The 24,539-nt window shown below is 49.0% G+C and overlaps 1 protein-coding gene and 1 long non-coding RNA gene across 10 annotated transcripts in view; one reads left to right on the forward strand and one right to left on the reverse strand.

Moving 5' to 3' along the window:
* LAMB3 (laminin subunit beta 3) overlaps positions 1–24,539 on the reverse strand; it is an 82,269-nt gene that overhangs the window by 38,287 nt on the left and 19,443 nt on the right. For 2 of the 8 annotated variants that reach the window (XR_014053464.1, XM_081489630.1), the window contains exons 1-3: positions 6,458–6,687; positions 1,728–1,792; positions 531–685 (exon numbers count right to left, since the gene is read on the reverse strand). Coding sequence is in view for 5 of the 8 variants with exons in the window: in XM_081489630.1 (XP_081345756.1) it covers positions 531–685; positions 1,728–1,755 (183 nt within the window). In the remaining 3 variants the exon portion in view is untranslated. Of the gene's footprint in view, positions 1–530; positions 686–1,727; positions 1,793–3,553; positions 3,707–6,457; positions 6,688–6,997; positions 7,348–8,079; positions 8,248–9,712; positions 9,880–14,679; positions 14,763–24,539 lie in introns of those variants that run through there. The other 6 variants (XR_014053462.1, XR_014053463.1, XM_081489631.1 and 3 more) reach the window with 6 other exon arrangements.
* LOC145506043 (uncharacterized) lies at positions 8,331–21,136 on the forward strand. 2 transcript variants are annotated; one of them, XR_014053471.1, is made up of 3 exons: positions 8,331–8,534; positions 13,215–14,896; positions 21,034–21,136. It is a non-coding gene; the product is annotated as an uncharacterized LOC145506043 (long non-coding RNA). The 2 variants fall into 2 exon arrangements; XR_014053472.1 differs by lacking the exon at positions 13,215–14,896 and having other exon boundaries at positions 8,448–8,534.

Here is a 24,539-nt window from a genome sequence, read left to right on the forward strand (position 1 = left end):
GTCTCCAACCTACAATCATATAGTCTTCTGGTAGCTCCAGCCACATTCTTACCCCAACACGTGCGGAAGAGAAGGTGACAGAGAGTGGTCGGGGCGCAGCTCCATTCTCGCTTTGGCAAGAAGACAAGCCGTGCACACATCCCAGCATCTGTGCGCCACCAGCCTTGACTCCGTCCATCAGAGATGGCAACTCACCCTCCACACACCTAAAGGATTGGTATCGATCTACTGTTTATGCCCCAGATTTGAGCAACTATCCTGCGCAGGCCCAAGGGCTGAGAAAAACTCCAGCTTTATCAAGCAAAAGAGGAAAAGGAGCTGTTCAGCTATTAATCATTTTAAGTACGTTTTCTCTTGCCCATCGAAGGTGAAAATTCCTGAGAGGCAGAGATCCAGCCTTCTGCTTGATTCACACTCCCCGTAGCGTATGGGGCTGGGCCCACACCAAGTCCACTCTAAGTGTTCGGTGAACAGATGGCGGGCTCCCCTCCGCACCCCCAGCCCCTGGAGGCCACGGAGGAAGAACCTACCTCACCATACTGGGTGCAGTAGGTCTCAGGCTTGGTCAGGCCACAGGTGGACGAAGCTCGGAGAAACCGGGTCCTTCCTATGAGCAGGTCCCCGACGGGTGGATAGCAGGCCCCGCGGGAGCAGGCTTGCTGGGCACACAGGAGGCAGGGCAAGCCTGAAATCACAGGGGTGCAGCTTAAAGAGAGAGCAGTCCAGCCGGCCACCCCAGTGCCCCCAGGGAAGCAGTCATGCATCGGCAAGGCTAGACCCTCTTCCTTGCCTTCATGCTCTGACCCGCTGGTGATGGGAATAATTGCAATCCTGGTGCTGTTTGGTTTTTTTAAAAAGCTGATGTTATAGCCTGTAACTCTCAGCTTTAAAAAAGGAGAAGTTGATCCTGAAATGTGGCATCCATCTGCGGCTTTTAGAACTGAGCTGCAGACACACGCTTGGCCACAGCTCCCCTTGCCTGTTAATGGAGCAGCGCTGGCTGCTGGCTGTCCGGGGGCCACCAGGAGAGACCTGCACTCTGTCTGCTCCTTTATCTCTGAAGGCCGCCCCGCCACACTTTGCAAATAACCAGCTGGTAAAGAATCCGCTTGCAACGCGGGAGACCCCAGTTTGATTCCTGGGTCGGGAAGATCCCCTGGAGAAGGGATAGGCTACCCACTCCAATATTCCTGGGCTTCCCGGGTGGCTCAGCTGGTAAAGAGTTGGCCTGCAGTGTGGGAGACCTGGGTACGATCCCCGGGTTGGGAAGATCCCCTGGAGAAGGGCAACGCTACCCACTCCAGTATTCTGGCCTGGAGAATTCCATGGACTGTATAGTTCATGGGGTCACAAAGAGTCGGACACGACTGACCGACTTTCACTTCACAGCTGCAGTTCCCTGAACATCAAGAACTCAAGTCACGATGGTTCTGGGCCCAGTTTGAGAGTGAGAGGATGGAAAATAAACACGGTGCCAGAGCACTGGGGCTGCCATGAACCACCCTCAGACAGGAAGAAGAAGACACTTGGGAGCTTTTTAAGAGTCTCATCTTCTTCAGAGGGCCCCAGGACAGAGAAACCTCATGGGCATCCCAGTATACAGTGTTCCAAACCCCAGGACCCCGGGTGACGGGTGACGTTCACACTTTGCTAGATGGTTCTCCTACCCGTGGCTGGTCCCCTCTCTGCTGTATGACAGGGCCCAGAGGATGGGAAGGGATACTCACCAAAATACAGGAGAAGCAGCGGCCTCATCTTCAGTTGATGAGGCGATCCCCACCCAGGACCTCACCTGGGGCAGAGCAAAGCAGACTTGGTGAAGCCATGCAAGCCCCTAGGTTGCACTAGCCCTTTGCTGTTTCTGGACTCGAGTTTTCTCAGAAGCCTTTACTCAGGGCCTTGGCCTAAGACACTTCTGAACAGCAGGTGCATCTGTAGCCAAAGCTTGGAAAATGCCAGAGACCTGGCCCCCTGTTCCAGCTGGTATGTGATTCCCAGGCTATCCTGGGATAATGTCACTACCTCCTCCTGGACTCCAGCTTCCCCCCTCTGAAACAGATGGGAGGGATCAACCCCGTCCTGTCCCCCATGGTCATCAGAACAAGCTGGGGAGCCAGAAAGGAATGGCCCTTTGCAGGAGAAGTCTGTGGCCTCAGTGTCACCCTAGGAAAGAGGATTGGTCTTTCTCAGGCCCTGGACTACCTACAGGCTCAACGGTGAGTGGCTCAAAGAGACTGATGGCCTGGAAGGGAGCCCTCTCCTGCTGCTGGCATGGTCTCCAGTATCACCCACGGCCACCCTGAGGGTGAGACTGTGGGGCCCACATCTCTGGGCTGAGCCAGTAGTGGCATACAATGGGGAAAGAGAGCGAGGCCTAGAAGTCTTTAAAAACTGAGTGAGGAATTCATCTGAACTGAGAGCAACTCAAAATGTCTCCAGTGATGCACTAGGGCTGTACAGGAGGGGTGGGGGTTGGGAGGCCACAGAGCAGAGATTCTGAAGGAGGCTGGGGTGGGGGGATGACTCAAAGGGTCCTAGAGGCAGGGTGCTGCCCTGCTGAGGCAAGCCCCACCCTGCCCATGGGTGCCCACCTCTGCCTTGGATCAGATGCTCACTCTGCTCCCAATGACAGCCACACATTCTTTCAGCTTGGATGGAGGGATGGCAAGGCGGGGCAGGGGTGTACTGGGGACCCCCTGACATCTTTAAATCAAATATCCTAAGGCTTCAAACTCTTTCCCTCCAGTCCCCTATCAGCGGAGTCAGGGGCCCAGGGAAGAGACAGGTGGGTGGCCGGAGCTCACACAGCTAACTGTGGCCCAAGAGGAAGACCCATCATCTGGCTTCTTCCAGGGGCTGGAACCTTGCCCCCTCCCCACCTGGAACTAGGCACTGTGAGAAGCTCTTAGAAGAGGCCAGCACACCCTCTCCTTCCCTCTTTGTGTCCAGCCCCAGCTCTGAACCTGCTCTCTTCTCAGTCACCGAGACGCTTATCAGATGGGAGAAAACAATCCAAACAGTGGCAGACTCAACACCCAGCCTTTGGATCCCAATGGGCTCAGCTGAAGCTCCCAGGAAGAGGAAGGAATTTGGACTTGCAGCCAGGCCCCAGACATCCAGGTACACAAGCCTGGTCCCACCCCCGGCCCCCACCGGGCAGGTGGAAGCAGGTAACAGACCTTGCTCCGTGCTGCCGCGGTTCTTTCTCCAGATCGCCTCTCTGAGACGCTCCCCTTGAATGTGGGGGTCTCCTCTCCCAGCTCCCAGTTTTTAAACAACGGCCTCACCTCTGGAGACTCCCTGGCTGGGCGTCGCCGGCTGCAGGGCGGGACTCAGGAATCTGGCCGCTGGCACACCCATCTATCGTCACAGCACCCCCACCCCACCCCCAGACAGGACTGGGCAGGTGGGGCCCGTCCGGAGGCCTCACAGCAAGATCGCCTGTGCCCGCCTGCTTGCTGCGGCAGGGTGGGGGCTGCACCAGGGAAATGTGAGTGATCACAGGAGACCAGGATTCCTGGGGGCCGGGTGTGGGGGGGTGATGGCCACTCACATTTGTGACGGCCACTGAGCCGGGTGCTTTCCCGAGCCCCATAGAGATCAGCCTCTCCTGGGGTCCTGGGCCATCCTGGACAGAAGACCACGTAGAGAACATAAGGATCAGGGCTTGCATATCAGGTATTACAGCCCCAGGCCTGTCAGCGAGCTGGAAGGGGAGAAGGCACAAACATCAAGTGCCCTGGAAAGCACCAGACCCCTCCCAAGGGAAAGCAAAAAAGTGGAAAACCCCTGCTTCTTGAGGGGGGGATTAAAAGGCTATGGTTCATCAGGAAGGGGTCAGAGCCCAACCCACCCAAGAAAAGCTCAGGAGGAATCAACAGGCATGAACTCTAAATGCCTCCCCTCCGGCTCCCTCACAGCCTTGGCAGGGAGCCCAGGGACAGGTAACTACCTGTGAGTCACGGCTCCCAGCTCGGGAAAGGCTGCTCTCCGAGCCCCTCCCACTGGGCAAGAATGCCCGCCTGGAGGGCCAGAAAACAGATCTGACCACAAGGGGTGGGAAGGGAGGGCCGAGGCACAACTGGACCGACTTCCCCTGGGCCCCCGCCAGGCCTGAGAACACAGCTCCCTTTGTGGGACCCTGGGTGGTGCCTGGCTTGGGGCTTTGGGCTGAGAGTTGCTGTAATGACAGTCACAGGCCCAGAGAGAGGGGCTGGTCTTGGAGGACACGCCTCCCCTCCACCAGGCGAGGGTCCGAGGGCTTTTAGAGAGATCTGGAAGGTCACCCAGTCCAGATCTTGGCCAGGGACAGCCTACATGAGCATTGTTTGGACCCTGTCACCTCCAAGTTTCTGTTAAAGGAGACTCTAAACGAGCTGCTCCAGCCTGTCAGTGTCTCCTAAGCAGGAACTGGAGGGTTGTGTCCAAGAAACTGGTTTGAGAACCCTTCAGGGCAAATGTAGGATTTTGTGGATTAAATGCTAAACTGGGCATTTCTAACCCTCAGATTCTCATATAGCCCAAGAGGTTTAGATAGGCAGGAGAAATACTCTAAGTAGCAAATGGACAATAAGCCATTTAGATGCAAAACGAACATTGCCGTACATGTTAGCGTCTTGACCCGTGTAAACGGTCCAGTAAAATCTGGCTTAACAAGCCGGGATCAATACAAGTAGCTGGCCTTCCCGGGCCCTGCCCCTGCCCCAAGGACACACACAGCCCTGAAGCCCCGCCTCTGGCCTTCCTGGGCCCTGCCCCTGCCCCAAGGACACACACAGCCCTGAAGCCCCGCCTCTGGCCTTCCCGGGCCCTGCCCCTGCCCCAAGGACACACACAGCCCTGAAGCCCCGCCTCTGGCCTTCCTGGGCCCTGCCCCTGCCCCAAGGACACACACAGCCCTGAAGCCCCGCCTCTGGCCTTCCCGGGCCCTGCCTCTGCCCCAAGGACACACACAGAGCCCTGAAGCCCCGCCTCTGGCCTTCCTGGGCCCTGCCCCTGCCCCAAGAACACACACAGAGCCCTGAAGCCCCGCCTCGGGGAGAGGTCACTGCTCACACCCCCGGGGCTTCAAGCCAGTCTGCCTGGCCTCTTTCTCTCCACCGCACCAACTCCCTGAATGCAGGGCTTCCAGGAAGCCTGGCCGCTCATGGAGCTGTCTGTCCTGTGCCCACTGCCAGGAAGAGGATGTGATGAACAGCTCAGGAATAGTTAACTCAGCAGAAGGAGCAGCTGTTGCCATCCCAGATCCTCAGACAGGAGGGGTGGGCAGGCAGTAGAAGCCTGAGCCCTTTAAACCCCCCTCCTCCTCTCCCCTTACGAGGCCAGGAGCCCAGCTAAATAGGTATCTCAGGATTCACAGGCCTGGGCAGGTCCCAGCGTGGTTTGGCTTCACAAAGGGGAGAGGCAATTGCTCTGTGTGGGCCCTGCACCCCATTCTGTGTTCCCAGCCCAGTGCAGGATGTTGCTTCAGCAAACCCCAAGGAGGGCCCAGCCAGCCTCACCACTCAGGGACACTGAGCACTTCCCAGTGGGGATCTAGCCCCCACCCCCACCCCCTAGGACCGCAGGGCCCCAGGCACAGGCCTTGAACTTCAGAACTCAGTTTGTTCAGAGACAAGAAGTCTAATACAGAGGCAGAAGCAAGGGTAGGACCTGGCAAGGGCTAAAGGCAAGCTGGGGCACTGCTCTGACGGCCTCCCCTCCAAGTCCCCTTCCTCTCCTGCCACCCACTATCCTGCCCCAGAGCCCCTCACCCTCAGCTCCCCAGAGCCTTGGCTTGTTAGAACCAATGCTCAGGAAAGGGGTTCTCCTTGACCCCCTATTCCTCTCATACTCAGGTCTGTCCATCCAGCAATTCTGTTAGCTCCCCCTTCCAAAGGCAGAGGGGGCTAACAGAATTAACCTGGTGGCTCAGACAGTAAAGAATCATCCACCTGCCAATGCAGGAGACACAGGTTTGATCCCTGGGTCAGGAAGATCCCCTGACGAAGGAAATGGCAACCCACTCCAGTATTCTTGCCTGAAAAATCCCATGGACAGAGGAGCCTGGAGGGCTGCAGCCCATGGGGTTGCAAAGAGTCAGATATGACTGAGAGACAACCCACTCCAGTATTGTTGCCTGAAAAATCCCATGGACAGAGGAGCCTGGAGGGCTGCAGCCCATGGGGTTGCAAAGAGTCAGACATGACTTAGAGACTAACACACACACCCCAAGTTTACAGAGATGACACCAGGTCAGTGCAGGCAGTCTCCCCTCTGCCTGCTTGTCCGTCGTCCCTCACATCTCAGGGGTGGCCTGAGAAGCTGTCGTCTCCATTACCCATCTGAGAGGCTCAAGCCATCTGTATTGCCAGGGAGATCAGCCAAGGTCTGATGAGTGAGAGATAAAGGCATACAAAGCAAAGAATGGAGGGCAGGAGAGAGAAGAGAAGAGAAGAGGTTGAGGAGGTAAGAGAACCTGGTCCAGGCTGTGAATGCCGAATCCCAGGTGTGAGAGGAAGGGACACCGGGTGACTCACAGCTCGGGCACCACCTGGACCCAGTGAGTCATGGCTGAGTCCTCGTCTCCGGGGCTGGGTGGGCTCCAGTAAGGGCCCTGCGGATCCACCATGTGACTAAAGCTGGCGTGTCTACGCTCCAGCCACAGCTGCTCGGCTGCCCAGACAGTCGGTCATTCCTCACACACCAGAGGGAGGAGGTGGGGCTTTCTGAACTCAGGCTGGAGCCCAGCCTTGGGCGGGGACCCAGAGAAGGCAAAACGGGGCCCTGGGCTGCCATCACGGGGTGACTCTCTTCTACAGAGTCCGTCTTCCTCCTCCCTCCCCTTCCCAACCTGAACGTCCATCAGACCTGCAGCACTGCGATCGGCCCAGGCCTGAGGTCTGGAAGAGACTGGGCAGCCGGCCGAAGTTAACCACAGCTGACATGCTCTGGCAGTCTTGCTGCATGCCAGGCCCTGTTCTAAGCTTGTAAATGTATCCCCACATTTCATACTCACCATGTCCCCATGCAGTGGACACTCAATCATCCTTTCTTTGCAGATGAGGACAGTGAGGTACATCCTCAAGAACTTGGTCCCAGCTAATAAGTGGTCATTGGAACCCAGATCAGCTTGCTCAGCACTCATGTTCTTTACCACTGTTGTTCAGCTGCTCAGTTGGTTCCGACTCTTTGAGACCCCCATGGACTGCAGCACGCCAGGCTTCCCTATCCTTCACTATCTCCTGGAGTTTGCTCAAACTCATATCCATCGAGTCGGTGATGCCATCCAACCATCTCATCCTCTGTCACCCCCTTCTCCTCCTCAATCTTTCCCAGCATTATGGTCTTTTCCAATGAGTTGGCTCTCTGCATCAGGTGGACAAAGTATTGGAGCTTCAGCTTCTTAACCACTACTTAGGGCCTAAAATGGCCTAAACTCCCTGCCTCCGCTCTTGGAAATCCTTGACCAGAGTCCACCAGACTCTGAACTTGGTGTTTCCCAAACCTAATCAGGACCCAAAATCTGAAAAGTGTGCTTTTGGAGCACTAATGTGGACCAGAGACTCCTGGGGAAACAGCGATGCTACAGAAACACCCAGAACACACACCACGAGGTGCCTTCCTGTTTGCTTTCCACGCAGACAACACCTTCTGTGTGGGCCCAGGTGGAGAAGGTGCTGGGTTCCAGCTGCCCCATCTCAGAGCCTCTGGCATATACGGGCAGGGTCTCCCCCTCATGCCAACAGGAAGCTGCTCTGAGTGAGGGTGTGAGTGCCCCACAAGGAGTGGGAAGACAGAGAAGGTGAGCAGACAAACAGCACGGATTGCTGACAAGATTAAACAAACAAGATGGAATGTCAGGACAGGATGACACAACTCCCCCGTCACTGAAGGAAGGGGAATCCCCTCCCCTGAGGCCAGGCTCTGGGTCAGGGGCCCCAGTTTCTTCTGTTCTATCTCCCAGGTCCTAAGGTGCATTGCCAAATGTCCCCTCCCTCCTGAGGGATACAGCCCAGTGCAGCCGGCAGTGTGGTGGGGTCGAAGGCTGGCTCCCGGCTCCCCCGAGAAGAGGGAGGAATATCTTGGCATCTCTGTCACTTTTGCTGACCTTCCAAATTCCCGAGCTCTTCCCAGGTGGCGCTAGTGGTAAAGAACCCACCTGCCAAGGCAGGAGACATGAGAGACGCGGGTTCTATCCCTCGGTCAGGAAGATCTCCTGGAGGAGGGCGTGGCAACCCACTCCGGTATTCTTGCCTGGAGAATCCCCTGGACCGGGGAGCCTGGGGGGCTACAGTCCATGGGGTCACAAAAAGTCAGACATGACTGAGTGACGGAGCACCCACGCCTCCGCAGACAGGCGGGCTCAGACCACGCCCCCTCTCCGCCCCCCACCGCCTCTCCCTCTACAGTCCAGTCATTGCCCTCCGCGAACCAGCTTCTCAGGACCTAAGTCCAACCTCTGTGCACTTTGGCTACAAATTTGCCATGTGGAGCTGGCCACGTGGCTGAGAGGAGAGAGGCCTACACCTGACGCGGGGAATGTGCAGCCACAGGTGAGGTCAGGACCCATGGGGCATGGCCAAGAGGGACCAGAGCCGGGGGCAGGGGAAATCAGCCTCGGGAGATCAGCTGCCTGCACTAGCGGAGGGAGTTTAAAATTCCAAGCGGCATCCCTGAAAGGGCCACCGGAGAGACACACTCAGTGTCCTAGTGTTCAGACTGGCGTTTGAGAGCTGAGTACAGACAAACGAGCCTCTTGCGGTTTGAGGCGGAGTGAGCATGGGTTTGTCTGGCTTCTTGTCTGGACTCAACCCCACCTAAGGGCTCGGAATCAGCACCCCCTTCAGTGCTTGTGGCCACATAGGGTCTCTGTATGGACTTGAACGGTTCCCAGACCTAACTCCACTTCTGCTTCTCAGAAGAAGCATAGACTTGGGAGAACCCCACTCTGGGGCTCAGCGTCACCATTTGTAAATAGACGTGTTGGATTTTAACAGTTCTCAATCCAGGCTGCCCTCAGAATTACTTGCAAAACTTACAAAATCATGTACTTAGGCCAGGCCCCAGCCAGAGATTTAATGGGTGGGCAAAGGGGCAGGGACATTGACAATGCTTTTAAAGCTCCCCTGAAGCCCCCTCCAGGCTTCCGCAGTGGCTCAGCAGTAAAGGATCTGCCTGCCAATGCAGGAGCCACAGGAGACACCAGTTCGATCTCTAAGTCCGGTAGATCCCCTGAAGGAAGGCATGGCAATTCACTCCAGTATTCTTGCCTGGAGAATCCCATGGACAGAGGAGCCTAGAGGGCTATAGTATATAGGGTTGCACAGAATCAGACACGACTGAAGCAACTTAGCATGCTCGAAGCCCCCTCCAGCTTTGGATGCTCTGCTTTCGGGGCTGGTGGTTTAGGATAGCACTTAAAAGCCTAGAGTGGAAAGTGAGAGAGATGAAGGTTCAAGTCTTGGTTCTGCACTCACCAGCTGTGTGACTCTGCGTAGTCAAAGCTATTGGCATTCAACGGGACAAATAACAGTCTACCTCACAGATCCTTGTAAAGATCAGAGGGAACGATGCATATAGGACTCTCAGCAAAGCACCTAGCTGGGTATGTGCTCAACCAAAGTCTGTCCCCATGTGTGTGTTGGGGGTTGGGGGATGAGCAGCAGTCTTCACAGCTGCTCTTAACAAAAAGCAAACCCCATTCCATCCAGATGTCTGACAGCTCACTTACCAGACAGTGGGCTGACCTGGGAGGCCTCGGGTCCCCCATTCCACTCTGTTCCTTGGGGTGAAGGAAAATTCTTGAGGAGCAATGATCTGGACCTAAAGGGAAGAGAGGCCACTCCGGGGGCCAGACGAGCTAAGTTCCCTGAAAGCAAGGTGGTACTTCTGGCATTCCTAGACAGGGAAAGACAGGGTGGGGTGTTTACCAACAGAGGGCAGAAGAGCAAGCTGGAGCATAACCGACATTGTTTTATGGCCTCCAAGAGTTAATAAAACCAGAGTCCAACACCTGATAAAGAGAGAAGTCAAAGCTGGTCTGGACCGCAGTCTGTTACTTACCTCGGGGCATTTGCCTAGCAAGTCTGAAGACGACAGAGAAAAGGCGCTTTTCCTCCCTGGAGCCTCTGCTTGCCGCTGTTGTTGCTTAGTCGCTAAGTCGTATCCAACTCTTTTGTGGGGACTGTAGCCCACCAGGCTCTTCTATCCACGGGATTTCCCAAGCAAGAATACTGGAGTGGGTTGCCACTTCCTTCTCCAGAGGACCTCCCAGACCCAGGGATCGAACCCATGTCCCCTGTGGCTCCTGCACCGACTGGCAGTTTCTTTACCAGTGAGCCGCCTGAGAAGCCCGTATGTACAATGGGATGTCACTCAGCTATAAAAAAGGAATGAAATATCGCCACTTGCAGCAGCATGAATGCACTTGGAGATTATCACACCAAGGGAAGTCAGCCAGACAGACAAAGACAAATATTATACGCTAACACTCATACGTGGAATCTAAAAAATAGTACAAATGAACTTGTTTACAAAATAGAAACAGATCCGGACATAGAAAACAAACTTATGGTTACCACAGGGGAAAAAGGGGGAAGGGATAATGTGAGAATATGGGATTAACAGATGCACACTCCTATATATTAAACAGAAAAACAACAAGCATTTACTGTACAGCGTAGGGAACTAGATTTAGTATCTTGTGATAAACTATAGTGGAAAAGAGTCAAAAAAAGGATACATATATATATATATATGGAATTATAACCAGATCACCTTCCTATTCACTAGAAATTAACACAATATTGTAAATCAATGAAAATTAAATTTAAAAAAAAAAGAAAAAGGAAAAAATAATACTCAGAGAGAGGACAGGGAGAGAATACCCAAAATGTTAACATCTCTCATCTCTTTATAGTTCTCTGATGCTCTCATCTTCCACAATGAGGCTATTTTACTAGAACAATCAGTAAGAAATAAAGTAAAACGTTTCAGGAGGAGGAGAGAGATTTTGTCCACCTACAAGTGATTCATCTTTCCTCTCTTTGCTCCGTCCTTTGCCCTGAACCTTGTCCACTAAACCCACAGAATGCCCCAGGGATCTACAAGTTTTCTACATCATTGTATATTTCATAACATGTGGTTTCCCCCTCTTAGGAAGTGTTGCTTCTTGAGGCAGTTAGATTTATTTCAAGAAAGCACTTAACACAGTTCCTTAGTAAATGTGTGCGAAAGTAAGGCATCACTCTAAACATCACATCTACAATAGTTCATTTAAGCATCACAGCAGTCCTTTAGGGTGCCTCTTTGAAGGATTTATTATTATTCCCTTTTTTATAGCCTTAGCATTATTTGGTAGTTTGTTCAAGGTTTCCAAGTGCTATTGACTGAATATGTATCCCCACAAATTCATATGTTAAAACCCTAACTCCAATGTGATGGTATTAGGAGGCGGGGGTGTTGGGAGATAATTAGGTTTACATCAGGTCATGAAGGTGGAATCCTCATAGCAGGGTTAGTGCCCTTATAAGAAGAGGAAGAGACACCAGGGCTCTGTCTCCACCATGTGAGGACACAGCCAGAAGGCAGTCATCTGCAAGCCAGGAAGCCAGTTCTCACCAGGAACCCGCTCTGCTGGCACCTTGATCTCGGACCACTAGCCTCCAGAGCTGTGAAAATGAATATCATGTTGCTTAAGCCACCTATCCGTGGTATTTTGTTAGAGCAGCCTGAAGTGATGAAGACACAGAACTAGTGTTTTAGCCAATATGGGCTTCCCTGATGGCCCAGACAGTGAAGAATCTGCCTATAATACAGAAGACCCGGGATTGATCCCTGGGTCAGGAAGATCCCTGGGAGAAGGGAATGGCAACCCACTCCAGTATTCTTGCCTGGAGAACCCCATGGACAGAGGAGCCTGGTGGGCTACAGTCTATCAGGTCACTGCAGTAATAAACTAACTGCAAGATCTCAGCAGCTTAACGCAACTGACAAATGTTTATTTGCTGCTTACACAGAGTACAATGCAAGACAATGGTGAGAGGAGAGGTCCTCTGCTCCATACAGTTTCCCAGGGACAGCTGCCGTCTTGGATCTGCAGCAGCCAGGACACGTGGTCTTAACGGCCTTGGCAACAAGGTTATATGGCACGGAGGAACTCTCTCCAGTTACCCCAGGCTTCACAGTCATGCTGCTTAGGACCTACAGAGCGGAACTACTCACAGGGCTCCTAAGAGATCTTCCTACATGTCCACAGGAGGAAAATGAAATAGGACTCAGTGACCACATAGCACTGTCCACCACAACCAGTATATGGTGAAACCAGAATCCAACAGCAGATCCTTAAGCTCCCAAAATCCCTGCTCTCCCCACTACAATCTTTGGCCTCCCCAAACTGACAGAATTTGCTTTTCATTAAAAAAAAGAAATTTCATGACAGAATAATTTATAGATTATGACTCCTCAAGGAAATTGGTAGGGGAAATGGCCATAGTGAATGTTTTAGATTTGCAAAACCAGTCATGTATGGATGTGAGAGTTGGACCATAAAGAAGGCTGAGTGCTAAAGAATTGATGCTTTTGAACTGTGGTGTTGGAGAAGACTCTTGAGAGTCCCTTGGACTGCAAGGAGATCCAACCAGTCCATCCTAAAGGAAATCAGTCCTGACTACTCATTGGAAGGACTGATGCTGAAGCTGAAGCTCCAGTACTTTGGCCACCAGATGTGAAGAGTCGACTCATTTGAAAAGACCCTGTTGCTGGGAAAGATTGAAGGCAGGAGGAGAAGGGGATGACAGAGCATGAGATGGTTGGATGCCAGCACTGAATCAATGGACATGAGTTTGAGTAAACTCCAAGAAATAGTGAAGGACAGGGAAACCTGGCGTGCTGCAGTCCAAGGGGTTGCAAAGAGTCGGACACAACTGAGCCACTGAACAACAACAAAGCATCACAAGATTGCCTCATGGAAAAACCTTAAGCACAGACAGTGACATCTCTACAAGTTGTACCCAGAGGGTAAATATCTATGAGACATTAACATCACTCCAGGCTCTAAGGGAAACACCACAGGGGATGAGGGCAAATCTTCAGAGAGAAAATCCTGGTACGCGGTCAACTTTGTCCATCAGGACTTCCTCGCTTTAGCCGAGTTCCACTTCCTAGGACACCCTTCAGTTCCAGAAAAATGCGCGGTCACCTAGTTGTACACTGATACTTTTTCTCCCTGACAGCTTCTGCAGGCGTCATCTCAAGTGGCTCAGTAATCTCTGCATGAAAATGCACAGTGATCTGAGAGAGTAAAGTTGGCCCTACATCCAAGAAAAACCCGGGTGGAAATAGCACATGATAAAACTCTCCCAAAGGAAAGGGCTCGGGAAGCTCCTATTTGGATATTGGCTCACTTCAGCAAAGTGGTCCTCTTCGAGGACTTGGGGGAAGAAAAAGCTATGACTCTGCTCCTACTGCTGCGTCCTGACATGCAGGAGGCTTTTCCCAGCCAAATACATCAAGGATTCATACTGAGTTTATAGATACATCAACACCTCCATCTTTTTCAAGTCAAATATCATCAAACCATTCAAGTTTGGTGTCATCTTGAATTTGTGCTATTCTTGGCATGCATGTACACACAAACGCATACACAGGTGCACACACACAGAAGCACATACAGGCCTTTGCACTTTTTCCTACTGCATATTGTTTTGTGAGTTTTGGCTTAGCGCTCCATTTGTGAAGTTGGATTTGGTACACACTCCACTATCTCCAGGTTAAAGTCCAGAGTCCACAGTCAGGCTCTCAGAGTCCTGCTGAAAAACAGCTGCCGTTTTGGCCCTAATTCACACAACCCTGCTTTACACAGGTGCTCTGCTCCAGCCATTTCATTCCCTTGACCACTCTTAGGCTTGATTCATCTGGCTCTGACTGTCTATATTGCCCTTCCCATCTCTTGTGTACTTGGCCAAATCCTAAATCCAAGACTCAGATTAGATTCCTGGATAGGTGATGGCTTCTCTGCTATTTTCTGTAAATTCTTCCCAGACTCCAGCAGCAGACCTTACAGATACAATTCAATTAACAACCAGTTCTAATCTGCCTTGCAAATCCCTTCTTTCTCATATTTACATACTTAGGGATATTCAACATTTAGTTACTTTGTGATTTGCTCCCAAATCTGATTTGCAAACTCCTTAAGGAGAAGGGCAAACCTTGGCAACTCTTTTTATCTGCTGAGTTATGTGCGCCCATTGTCTGCACATGTTAAAGGCTCAACAAACATATGTTGATGTATTAGTGTGGCTTTCCAGGTGGCACTAGTGGTAAAGAACTCACCTGCTAATGCAGGAGACGTAAGAGACTCAGGTTTGATCCCTGGGTTGGGAAGATCCCCTGGAGGAGGGCATGGCAACCCATTCCAGTATTCTTGCCTGAAGAATCCCATGGACAGAGAAGCCTGGTGGGCTACAGTCCATAGTGTCGCAAAGAGTTGGACATGACTGAGGCAACTTAGCACAATGTACTAGTATGAATCCTTGAGGCAAGGAAAAGCCTACCAAAGCATGTTTGAAGAATATGTCATGAATATCATCCTATAACTCCCTCTCAAGACAACATAGATAGAAAACCATCCAGAAAAAGAAAAACCTTTTTCATCCCCCTAAGAATTAGGACCCGAAAAAAAAAAAAAAGAATTAGGACCTGAGAAAATTCACGAGGAGTTGATCCACCGATCAGCAGACTTCCACGGCTGTGCTTCCTGCCCCGTCCACCATGGCTGGTACCTGGAGACAGAACGGCCAGGAATCAAATTGGAAGTAGATTCGGTGTTTGGAATTGAAATATTTCTGGGGTTGAGCCATGGATCCAGGTCCTCAAGACATTCAAGCTTTAAGAAGCCTGAGAGGTCACGAATTGGGTAAATATGAGTCCAAGGGAGGGGAGGGCACAAAGGGAGAGAAGGTCTTGGGAAGTAAGAACTCCTAAACGTGATTCAAGGATTCTTGGTCACTTCCAGAGTCAAGGGACATGTGTAGCAAGAGGTATGTCGGTCCCTGCCTGTCCTTCTGCTAGGAGTTTCAGGCCTATCTCAACCCTTGGCCAATGAGTGTCAAGCCGGGTACATTAAGAACCCCATCCCAGGGGCTTCCCTAGTGGACCAGTGGTTAAGACTTCACCAATGCAGGGGCGTGCAGGTTTGATCCCTGGATAGGTGGCTAAGATCCCATATGTCTCGAAGCCAAAAAAAAAAAAATCCTAAAACATAAAACAGAAGCAATATGGTAACAAATTCAATGAAGATTTTTTAAATGGTCCACATTTTTAAAAAATCTTTTTTAAAAACACTGGTAACTTTTTAAAAAAGGAACTCCATCCCATAGCTAACTGAGTAGGTGTCTGGGTTTGTCTGAGTCCATTCACTCACTGGGGACCAGCAGTGTCCCAGGGCGGGCCCGAGCACGGAGCGGGGACATCTCTCATTTACATCCCTCTGTGTATCCTGTCTGCTGCCCTTCTGGCCTCTCTGCCTGGGTCTCTAACAGGACCTGGTCCCCACTCCCCGCCCTGCCAGTTATCTTTAGGGCCTGAGCTTGGGTCTGAATCCTCCCAGCACAGCAGCCTGCTCACTGACACCCCTCCGCCCACAGCTTCTGCCTGGTCCTCATCCTCAGACTCTGGGCTTTTCTTCCAGTTTCTCCTCACGTCTCAGCAAACCCTTCTGACTTTTGACCAAGAAACACAAAGACATCTTGAACTATTCATTCACAAAATAAACATTTACTGAGTACCCACACAATGCCAGGCATCCAGGGACCCCATAGTAAATAAATCAGATGCATCCTTGTCCAGAGGGAGACTACAGTCTCATGGGACACAGACATTAAGCTCACCATTGCCAAATAACTCATTAATCATGCAACCAGAGGGATCTCATCTTCTTTCGCCATCCAAGTCACTCTTTCCTCTACTATGCAAACAACCCTAATCCTGAGCATTCTAGGGAGATGGTAACAGATGATGCAAATTCTTTCTAATCGCTGCTTGTTCTTAAGCACTCTTAGCTTCCTTTTTACCATTTCTTCATGCCGCCCCTGATCTCTCCAGCCTGTTTTGGCCCCAAATAAGAATGCATGGTGCTTTCTCCATTCTCCTAAAGACAAAAGACACAGCTGCTGAGTTTGAGAGATTTTACTGAAAATATGAAGATGACATAGGGAAATTACAACCTAAAAAGAAACATTCAGCTTTCACTGTCTCCAGAATCCATCCAACATTATGGCCAGTTCCTGCTGCCACCTCTCTCCTTAGCTCAATACCTTCCCGGGGTTGCTGGTACCAGGGTCTTCCCTCCTTTTAACCCATCAGGAGTCTCCTCTCTTTGTGAACTCACTTGTCCTATCTCACCCCTGAAAACAGCCATTTACACGGTAACAACCCAACATGGCCCATCGACCTTGCGATTACACTACTCACTACGACTTGCCATACATCAGCCTGCATTCATTCATTCTGTCATTTCAGAAATAATTACTGGAGCTTCTCTAGTGGCTCAGTGGTAAAGGATCCACCTGCCAATGCAGGAGATATGAGTTCAATCCCTGGTTGGGGAAGATCCCACGTTCCTCAGAGCAATTAAGTCCATGTGTCACAACTACTGAGCCTGCGCTTTACGGCCCGGGAGTTGCAACTACTGAGCTCACGGGCCACAACTACTGAAACCCGCACGCCTTAGAGCCCATGCTCTGCAACGAGAGAAGCCGCCACAACGAGAAGGCTGTGCATCACAACCAGAGAAACGCCAAAAATAAATAATAAATAAGTACAGTAATTTTAAAAAACAAATAATTACTGAACATGAATTTTATACCAGGGATTGTGCTAGGCTACAACAAAAGAAAAGGCAACAGCAAACAAGACAGACTAGAAAGACCCTTCCCTCCTGGAGGAGACAAACAATAAAGAAGTAAACTAGAAACTTTGACAATTGAAGCTTTTAGTGCTTTTTATTAAAAATTTTTAAAAACCAGGGTGATATGATAGATGGGAGTCTCAGAATGTTAGAAGTATCACTTTGGAAAGGATAGATAAGAGAATTCTCTCCAAGGAGGTGACCCTTGGGATAAGCCTGAGATACAGGGTTGGACTTCGCAAGGCAGGACTCAATGCGCCCCTCAGTGCTTGGGCCAGCCCTGGGACACTGCTGGCCCCCAGTGAATAAATGGACTTAGACAAATAGATCCACCTAGACTCAGTTCTGGGATGGAGAGCCTTTTTTTTTTTTTTTTTAATCACGTATCTAAGATGCCAGCAAAATAGAGGCAACAACATTTATTTTGAAAAAATTTAAACCTAATATATTTTAAAAGACACAACAATAAGCACCTTGGGCAGAATTAGAGTTCTGTCTCCCTTATGTATATTTTAAGGTTTAATATTGTTTTTATTTTTATTTACATGGGCATATTAGAGCCCTCAATATTTTCAGGGATTAGAACCTTTGAGGTCTTACTCAGCCCTAGGGGACAACAGAAAAGGGTGTCCCAGGCAAAGAAAGAGAAGTCCAAACTTCCTGTGGCCAGAAAGAGTGTGGCCTCTTCTGGAGGTAGGAAGAAGGGACGAGAACAGTATGACTGAGGTGGGAGCTAAAACTGGTGGGAGGTGTGGACAGGGGCATGTCTCAGACGGGGTGTTTTCTAAACACTGGGTTATGTGTTTAAATTAGGACAATTCCCTATTTTTTTTTTAAATTTCTGATGCCTAGACCTGATCCCAGGCCTAGAAGGGTGGGGGCTTCCCTGGTGGTTCAGATGGTAAAGAATCTGCCTGTAATACAGGAGACTCAAGTTCGATCCTTCGGTTGGGAAGATTTCCTGGAGAAGGGAACGGCAACCCACCCCAGTATTCTTGCCTGGAGAATCCCATGGACAGAGGAACCTGGCAGGCTACAGTCCATGGGGTCACAAAGAGTCGGACATGAATGAACGCCTAACACACACAGGGGGTGGTCCTCAGCTGATTCCAAGTTGCAACCAGGATTAAGACCACTGACATGGGGCCTTGTAACCAATTAGAGAAAAAGAAAAGTGAAGGTGAAAAATACAGATCCTAGAATCAGACAATCTGGTTTTGAATCCCATTTCTGCCACTGACTAGCTGTGTGATCCAAAGCACACTACTTAAGCTTTCTGTTCCTCAGTTTACTCATCTGAAAAGTGGGGACAATAGTTTACCCACTTTGTGGAGTTGTTTGTAGTATTAACAAGGTAATACATACAACAGTCTTAGAAAGCATGTATTAAGGATGCAATGACTCTAGCTTTGACTACTCTTTGTGAGCGATAAAGGCAGCTTAGCTCAGGTGGGAGATGCTAGAGGTGAAAAGACAGAGTCAAATTACATATTTGGAAACAAACAAGTCTTGCTAAAAACTGGCTGAAAAGAGATGAGGCAAAGAAGGGAATAAAAGCAATTGGGAAGGAAGTGGTTAAAAAGATTGGGAAGGCTAGGAGAGGAATACGTTTTGAAAAAGAAAATCAGGAAGTTCCATTTTTATGTGTTTATTAAGTTAAAGACACTATATTAGATACCCAAGAAGAGGTACCAAGACAGCTTAATATGTCACCTTGGAGCTCAGATTTCAGAATCATTAGCACATAGCGCTCCATCCAACATGGTAGACATTAGCCACACTTACAAAGCTATTTAATTCAAACTTAGATTAATTAAAATTGAGTAAAATTAAACATTCAGTTCATCAGACACTTTAGCCACATTTCAAGTGCTCAACAGCCATAAGAAGCTAGTGGCTACCATGTTGGACAGCACAGATTTAGAACATTTCCATCACTACAGAAATTCCTATAGGAAAGCACTGAGCCACAATCCATGGAATTACAGGAAATCATCTATGAAGTGGTTCACAGTTCTGGCTACACATTGGAATCACCCCAGGAATTAGGAATCAGTTCATGTGGGGGAACTCCCAGGCAATGGTAATTTCTAAAAGCTGCCAGGATGATTCTAAAGTAGAGTCAGAGCTGAAAACCCTGGACCTACAGAGATAATACAGGTGGAGAAGCAGGTTATAATAGAACCCTACGGTACCCCAGTATCAAGGGCAGTGATTCTCAACCTTCACTGAACACTGGAATCAGCTTTAAATATTATGAATGCCTGGGTCCTGCTTGGAGAGATTTCTGATTTGATTGGTCTAGAATGCAGCCTGGTCTTCAGAAATTTTAGAAGCTACCCAGTTACTCAAATGGGTATTCAAGACTGAGAACCACTGTTTGATAGAGGAGAAAGATGTAACGAAGAAGCGCTAGGAAGAAGCAACTAATGCAGTACGATGAAAAGCAAGAGAGTGCAGTGACCCTGAAGTTTCTGGAAGGAAGAAATGGTTCTACCTGTTGAATGCCAAAATTCAGCTCATTTAGTAAGCCTCCCACCAGATTTTGTGGGGATGGTGCTAATGGGAGCCATTTGGAAGTGGGTCAAAGAATGAATGGTTGATGAAGAAATACAGCGATTGCGGACAACTGTTAGTAAACAGTTCCAGTCATGAAGAGGGGCAAAGAATGCTGGTAGCAGCTGGACAGTGATTTGGGGTCATGGACTAGGTTTTTTAAGACACAGATATTAGAGTATGTTTGTATGCTGATGGGATGCCATAATAAAGCAGGAGAAAATGATTATTCAGGAAAGAGGAAGGCTCTGGCAGGAAGTTGACTTCCTATCCAAAATCCCTAGCCTCCTTCCTACTTGCTTAAAGATTCCCAGGGCTTTTCAAGTCCCCAGGGCTGTTGTCCTTTCCCCAGTTCAAAGATTAGCCTTAGCCAGTGGTTCTCAAACTTCAGCATGTGTCAGAATGACCTACAGGGCTTTTAAAAACACAAATAGCTAGTCCTGCATCCAGAATTTCTGATTCAGTAGGTTTGGAGTAGGGCTCAAAAAAAAAATCTACTTTTCTCATGAGTTCTCAGGTAACATTGCTGCTCTTGTCCCAGGAAGAATCTTTGAGAACCACCAGTCTAAGGTCACGATGGTAATCCTTTCCTTCATAAGTAGTTTTTTCCCCTGATAGCTCAGTTGGTAAAGAATCCGCCTGCAATGCAGGAGACCATGGTTAGATTCCTGGGGTCTGGAAGATGCGCTGGAGAAGGGATAAGGCCACCCATTCCAGTATTCTTGGGCTTCCCTTGTGTGGCTCAGCTGGTAAAGAATCCGCCTGCAATACAGGAGATGGCCATTTAATGCAGTTTTAGGGATGGGCATTTAATACAGTTCTAGCCAGTGAGAGTAAGTCTCTGGGAAGATTCTAGGAAAGGTTTCTTTCGTGATAAAAAAAAACAAACAGCCTCTGTCCTTTCACCAGGTGTTGTCATATTGAATACGACACCTATAACAGCGGAAGCTATCTTAAAAATATCTTGTGAGCCAGACTGTGGCAATCTCCACACTGAAGATGGAACACTGGAAAGAACCGTGTTTTGTTTTGTTTTTTTCATAATGTTACACTACTGAGGGTTTCCCAGGTGGCACTAGTGGTTAAGAACCTGCTCGCCAATGCAAGAGGGATAAGAGATGCAGGTTCGATCCCTGGGTTGGGAAGATCCCCTGGAGGAGGGCATGGCAAGCCACGCCGTACTAGCTCTTGGAGAATCTCTATGGACACAAGAGCCTGGCGAGCTATGGTCCATAGAGTCACAAAGAGTCAGACACAACTGTAGCGACTTAACATGCACGCATGCACACTTCTGAATTAAACCTGGAAACCCTGTCTTGTGAAACTAAAGTACTTTTCTTACTGTTAAGCTGTTTTGAATTAGATTCTCACTTGCAGCCCAAAGCAACCTACGTTACTCATAGATTTCCAAGACCTTAAATAGATGAGTCAGGATGAAATGAAGGGGCAGCTTGATATAGGAAGAACTGAAGATGCCTCCTCCCTGGTAATGTGACAGAAGGTAGAGAGTGTATGTATTGATGCAGATAGATTTGGTGGTTGAAAAATGAAGTAGCTCCTGTCTGATTCCTCCTATTCATTCCTTCCAGGGTGTGAGGCATCAGGAAAGAAGAGGATATAGCCTGTTTGAGAAGAGGGGAGAAAGTCTGGGCAAAGTCTTTTCAGAGAATAATAAAAATGACTGGGAAAACATTAAGTTATAGCTAACTGCTCATTTTCAATTTGTCATCTTAAATTTATAGAAAATAAACACCCTAATTGGACAAATGTCTCCAATTTATTGGGTGCAAATAGATACAGAGCAGATAGCTGACTCCAACCATGGTTAAATCTTTCTGGGTAAAAATGAAAGAAACAGAGAAAGGCAAGGAAGTACAAGGTGTCTTTAGGAAAGTGCTCATGATGATGGGCCATTTAACCAAAGCCAGCTTCTCCTTATCCTGGGAAATCTTCCACAATCCTCATCAAGTTTTCATTGGGTTTTCTCCCGTCATCCCAGCGGGAGCTCCTAGCATGCTAGTTGCATTAGTTCCCTATTGTTGCATAGCAAATAACCACAAACTTAGTAGCTTAAAACAATATTCAATTATAAGCTCCTACTTATGTAACTCAGAAGTCTGAACACAGCAGCTCAGAGAATCCCAAGGCTAATAGTTAGGTGGCCCCATTCTCATCTGGAGCTCAGGGTCTTCTTTCAAGCTGATGTACCTGCAGGATTATTCAGTTCCTTATGGTTGTGGGACACACGTCCCATTTTCTCTCTGGCTGTTAGCTGGGAGCCACTCTCACCCACATTCCTTGCCACATTGCCTCCTTCATCTTCAAAGTTAACAAAGGAGATTTTCCTTCACTTTGAATTTCCCTCACTTTCACACTTTGAATTTCTTCTTCAGGAAGAGCCCAATTCTTCTCAAGGGTTCACCTGCTAGGTTAGGTCTATCTGGATAATCTCCCTTTCTTAAAAGTAGCTGTGTCAGACTTAGAAAACAAACACAATTGTCGGGGATAGTTAGGGACTTGGGGAAGGTCATGTACACACTGCTATATTTAAAATGGATAACCAACAATAACCTATTGTATAGCACACGGACCTCTGCTCAATGTTATGTGCCAGAACTGTTTTGCTGCCTTAAATTCATCAATGGTTCCCACTGCCTACAGGATAACCAATTCAATCTAAGACAAACTGATCAGTTCAGTTCAGTTCAGTCGCTCAGTCGTGTCTGACTCTTTACGACCCCATGGACTGCAGCATGATGGTCAGGCTTCCCTGTGCATCACCAACTCCTGGAATTTACTCAAACTCATGTCCATTGAGTCAGTGACACCATTCAACCATCTTATCCTCTGTTGTCCCCTTCTCCTCCTGCCTTCAATCTTTCACAGCATCAGGGTCTTTTCCAATAAGTCAGTTCTTCCCATCAGGTAGCCAAAGTATTGGAGTTTCAGCTTCAGCACCAGTCCTTCCAATGAATATTCAGGACTGATTTCCTTTAGGATGGACTGGTTGGAACTCCTTGCAGTCCAAGGGACTCTCAAGAGTCTTCTCCAGCACCACAGTTCAAAAGCATCAGGTCTTCTGCACTCAGCTTTCTTTATAGTCCAACTCTCACATCCATACATGACTACTGGAAAACTGATAGCTATGACTAAACACCTCGAGGAACAACGCATTGTACTAGTCTGAGAACACTGTACTGAACAAGATAGAGATGGTTCCTACCCTCACAGAGCATACAGTCCTGCAACGGAGATAGACAATAATTATGGAAGGGAAAATGAGGTGACTGTGGGCACATGTGGCAAAGGGAACTAGCCTCATCTGTGCAGTAGGGAATGCCTCCTTGAGGAAGTGGGAAGATAGTGACACTCGAAAGATGAGTAAGAGTTTACAAGTCAAGGGAGAAACATGAAGAAAATGTTCCAAGGGACAAGAACAACATGAGCAAGGATCTGAAGTTGTAAAAGAACACAACAGTGTGGTTGGCATCTGTGAAGATTGAGAGGGTAAAGGCTGAGAGAAATTATATACATAATGAAACTGGGAAAACAGAGGGACAAGGTCATGGGTGAACTTACAAGAATCTGGGACATTATCCAAAGGGTAATGTGGGTCCACTGAGGGTTTTAAGGAGAAGGGTGACATGGTTTGATTTTTAAGATTACACTGGATTATATTGGATTGGATTGAATGGATCAAGACCCAAAGCAGACAGATCAGCTGGGAGACACAGTAGTAGTCCAGCTAAGATGATGGGGGCTTTGACCAGGAGGGTGGCAAAGAGGATACAAAGCAAATAAAATCAAGAGATATTTAAGAGGTAGAATGACAAGTCTTGCTGACTGTTTGCATATGAGAGGCGGCAGAGAGAGGGAAGCAAAGGATGGTTCTCAGGCTTAGGACCTGAGCAGCTAGGTCAACAGTAAGGCCTGGATTAAGAAAGCTAGTGATGCAAGTTTACGGAGTAAAAATATTGAATTTAGCTTTAGACATGGTAAGCTTGATATCTGCAAGATGTCCAAGTGGAAATGTAGACTAGGAAAGGAGACACGTGGGTCTAGAGGTCAGATTTATGCGTCATCTACAAAGAGGCAGTAACAGAAGGCTTGGGAGCACACTAAATTACCTAAAGCGAGCATGCAGGATAAGAAAAGTGGCTCTGGGGCTAAGTCCTGAGAAATGCTGACATTGAGGGGTTAGATGAAAAGCAAAAGTGAGAAAAAGAACTAAAGAGTGTCCATAATAAGATGGTAGGAAAACTAAGAGAATCTGATATCATGGAAGCCAAGGAGAATGTGCCTCTAGAAGAAGGGAGTGTGCAACCCCGTTCCTAGGCATGGCATAAGCCGGTGATCATTTACATACCTGTTCCTTGTTGGCCTCCCGCTTCCAATCAATACTTCCTCCTCCTTTCCTGCCATTCCTCCAAACCCAGCCTTTATGCACTAACACCCACCTTGCTGACCTTCTCCTGGACCATGCAATGTCTCTCATGCATCCTCCTTTTTTCATGTGCAGACCTCTCTCATCCTGAATCCCCAACCCTCAACACCTCCTTTCCCTCCCAGAATCACCTGGTGAACACTATCTATCCTTTAACACGGTGGTCCCCAAACTTTTTGATGCCAGGGGCCGGTATTCCTGGAAGACCGTTTTTCCATGTACGGGGGCGGGGCTGGTAGGGCATGGTGTAGGCGGTAATGCAAGTGATGGGGAGCAAAGAGAAGCAGCAGATGAAGCTTTGCTCACTCAGCTGCTGCCCACCTCCTGTCGTGCGGCCAGGTTCCTAACAGGCCGTGGACCCTGCTTTAATACCCTAAGCGGCTCAGACATCACCCACTCTTAGGCTTTCTTTAACCACCTCCTCCCCAAATCGGATCAATACATTTCTCATTCTATTTGTTTCCCTGGTATACAGTTCTGATCGTCCTTATCCTAGTAGACTGTCATAACTTATTCAATGTCTAGGGTCCTCTACTTGAGTATAAGCTGCTTGAGGACAAGGAGGATTTTGTGCTCTGCTTTTTTTTATAGCTATACTTGACATAGCACCAGACACATGGATGGTACTTCAGCAAAGTATCAGCAAAGGTC

The sequence above is a fragment of the Giraffa tippelskirchi genome, chromosome 5 (genome assembly GCF_054371585.1).
Source record: "Giraffa tippelskirchi isolate mGirTip1 chromosome 5, T2T-mGirTip1v1.2.pri, whole genome shotgun sequence".
In the NCBI taxonomy this organism is placed as follows: Eukaryota; Metazoa; Chordata; class Mammalia; order Artiodactyla; family Giraffidae; genus Giraffa; species Giraffa tippelskirchi.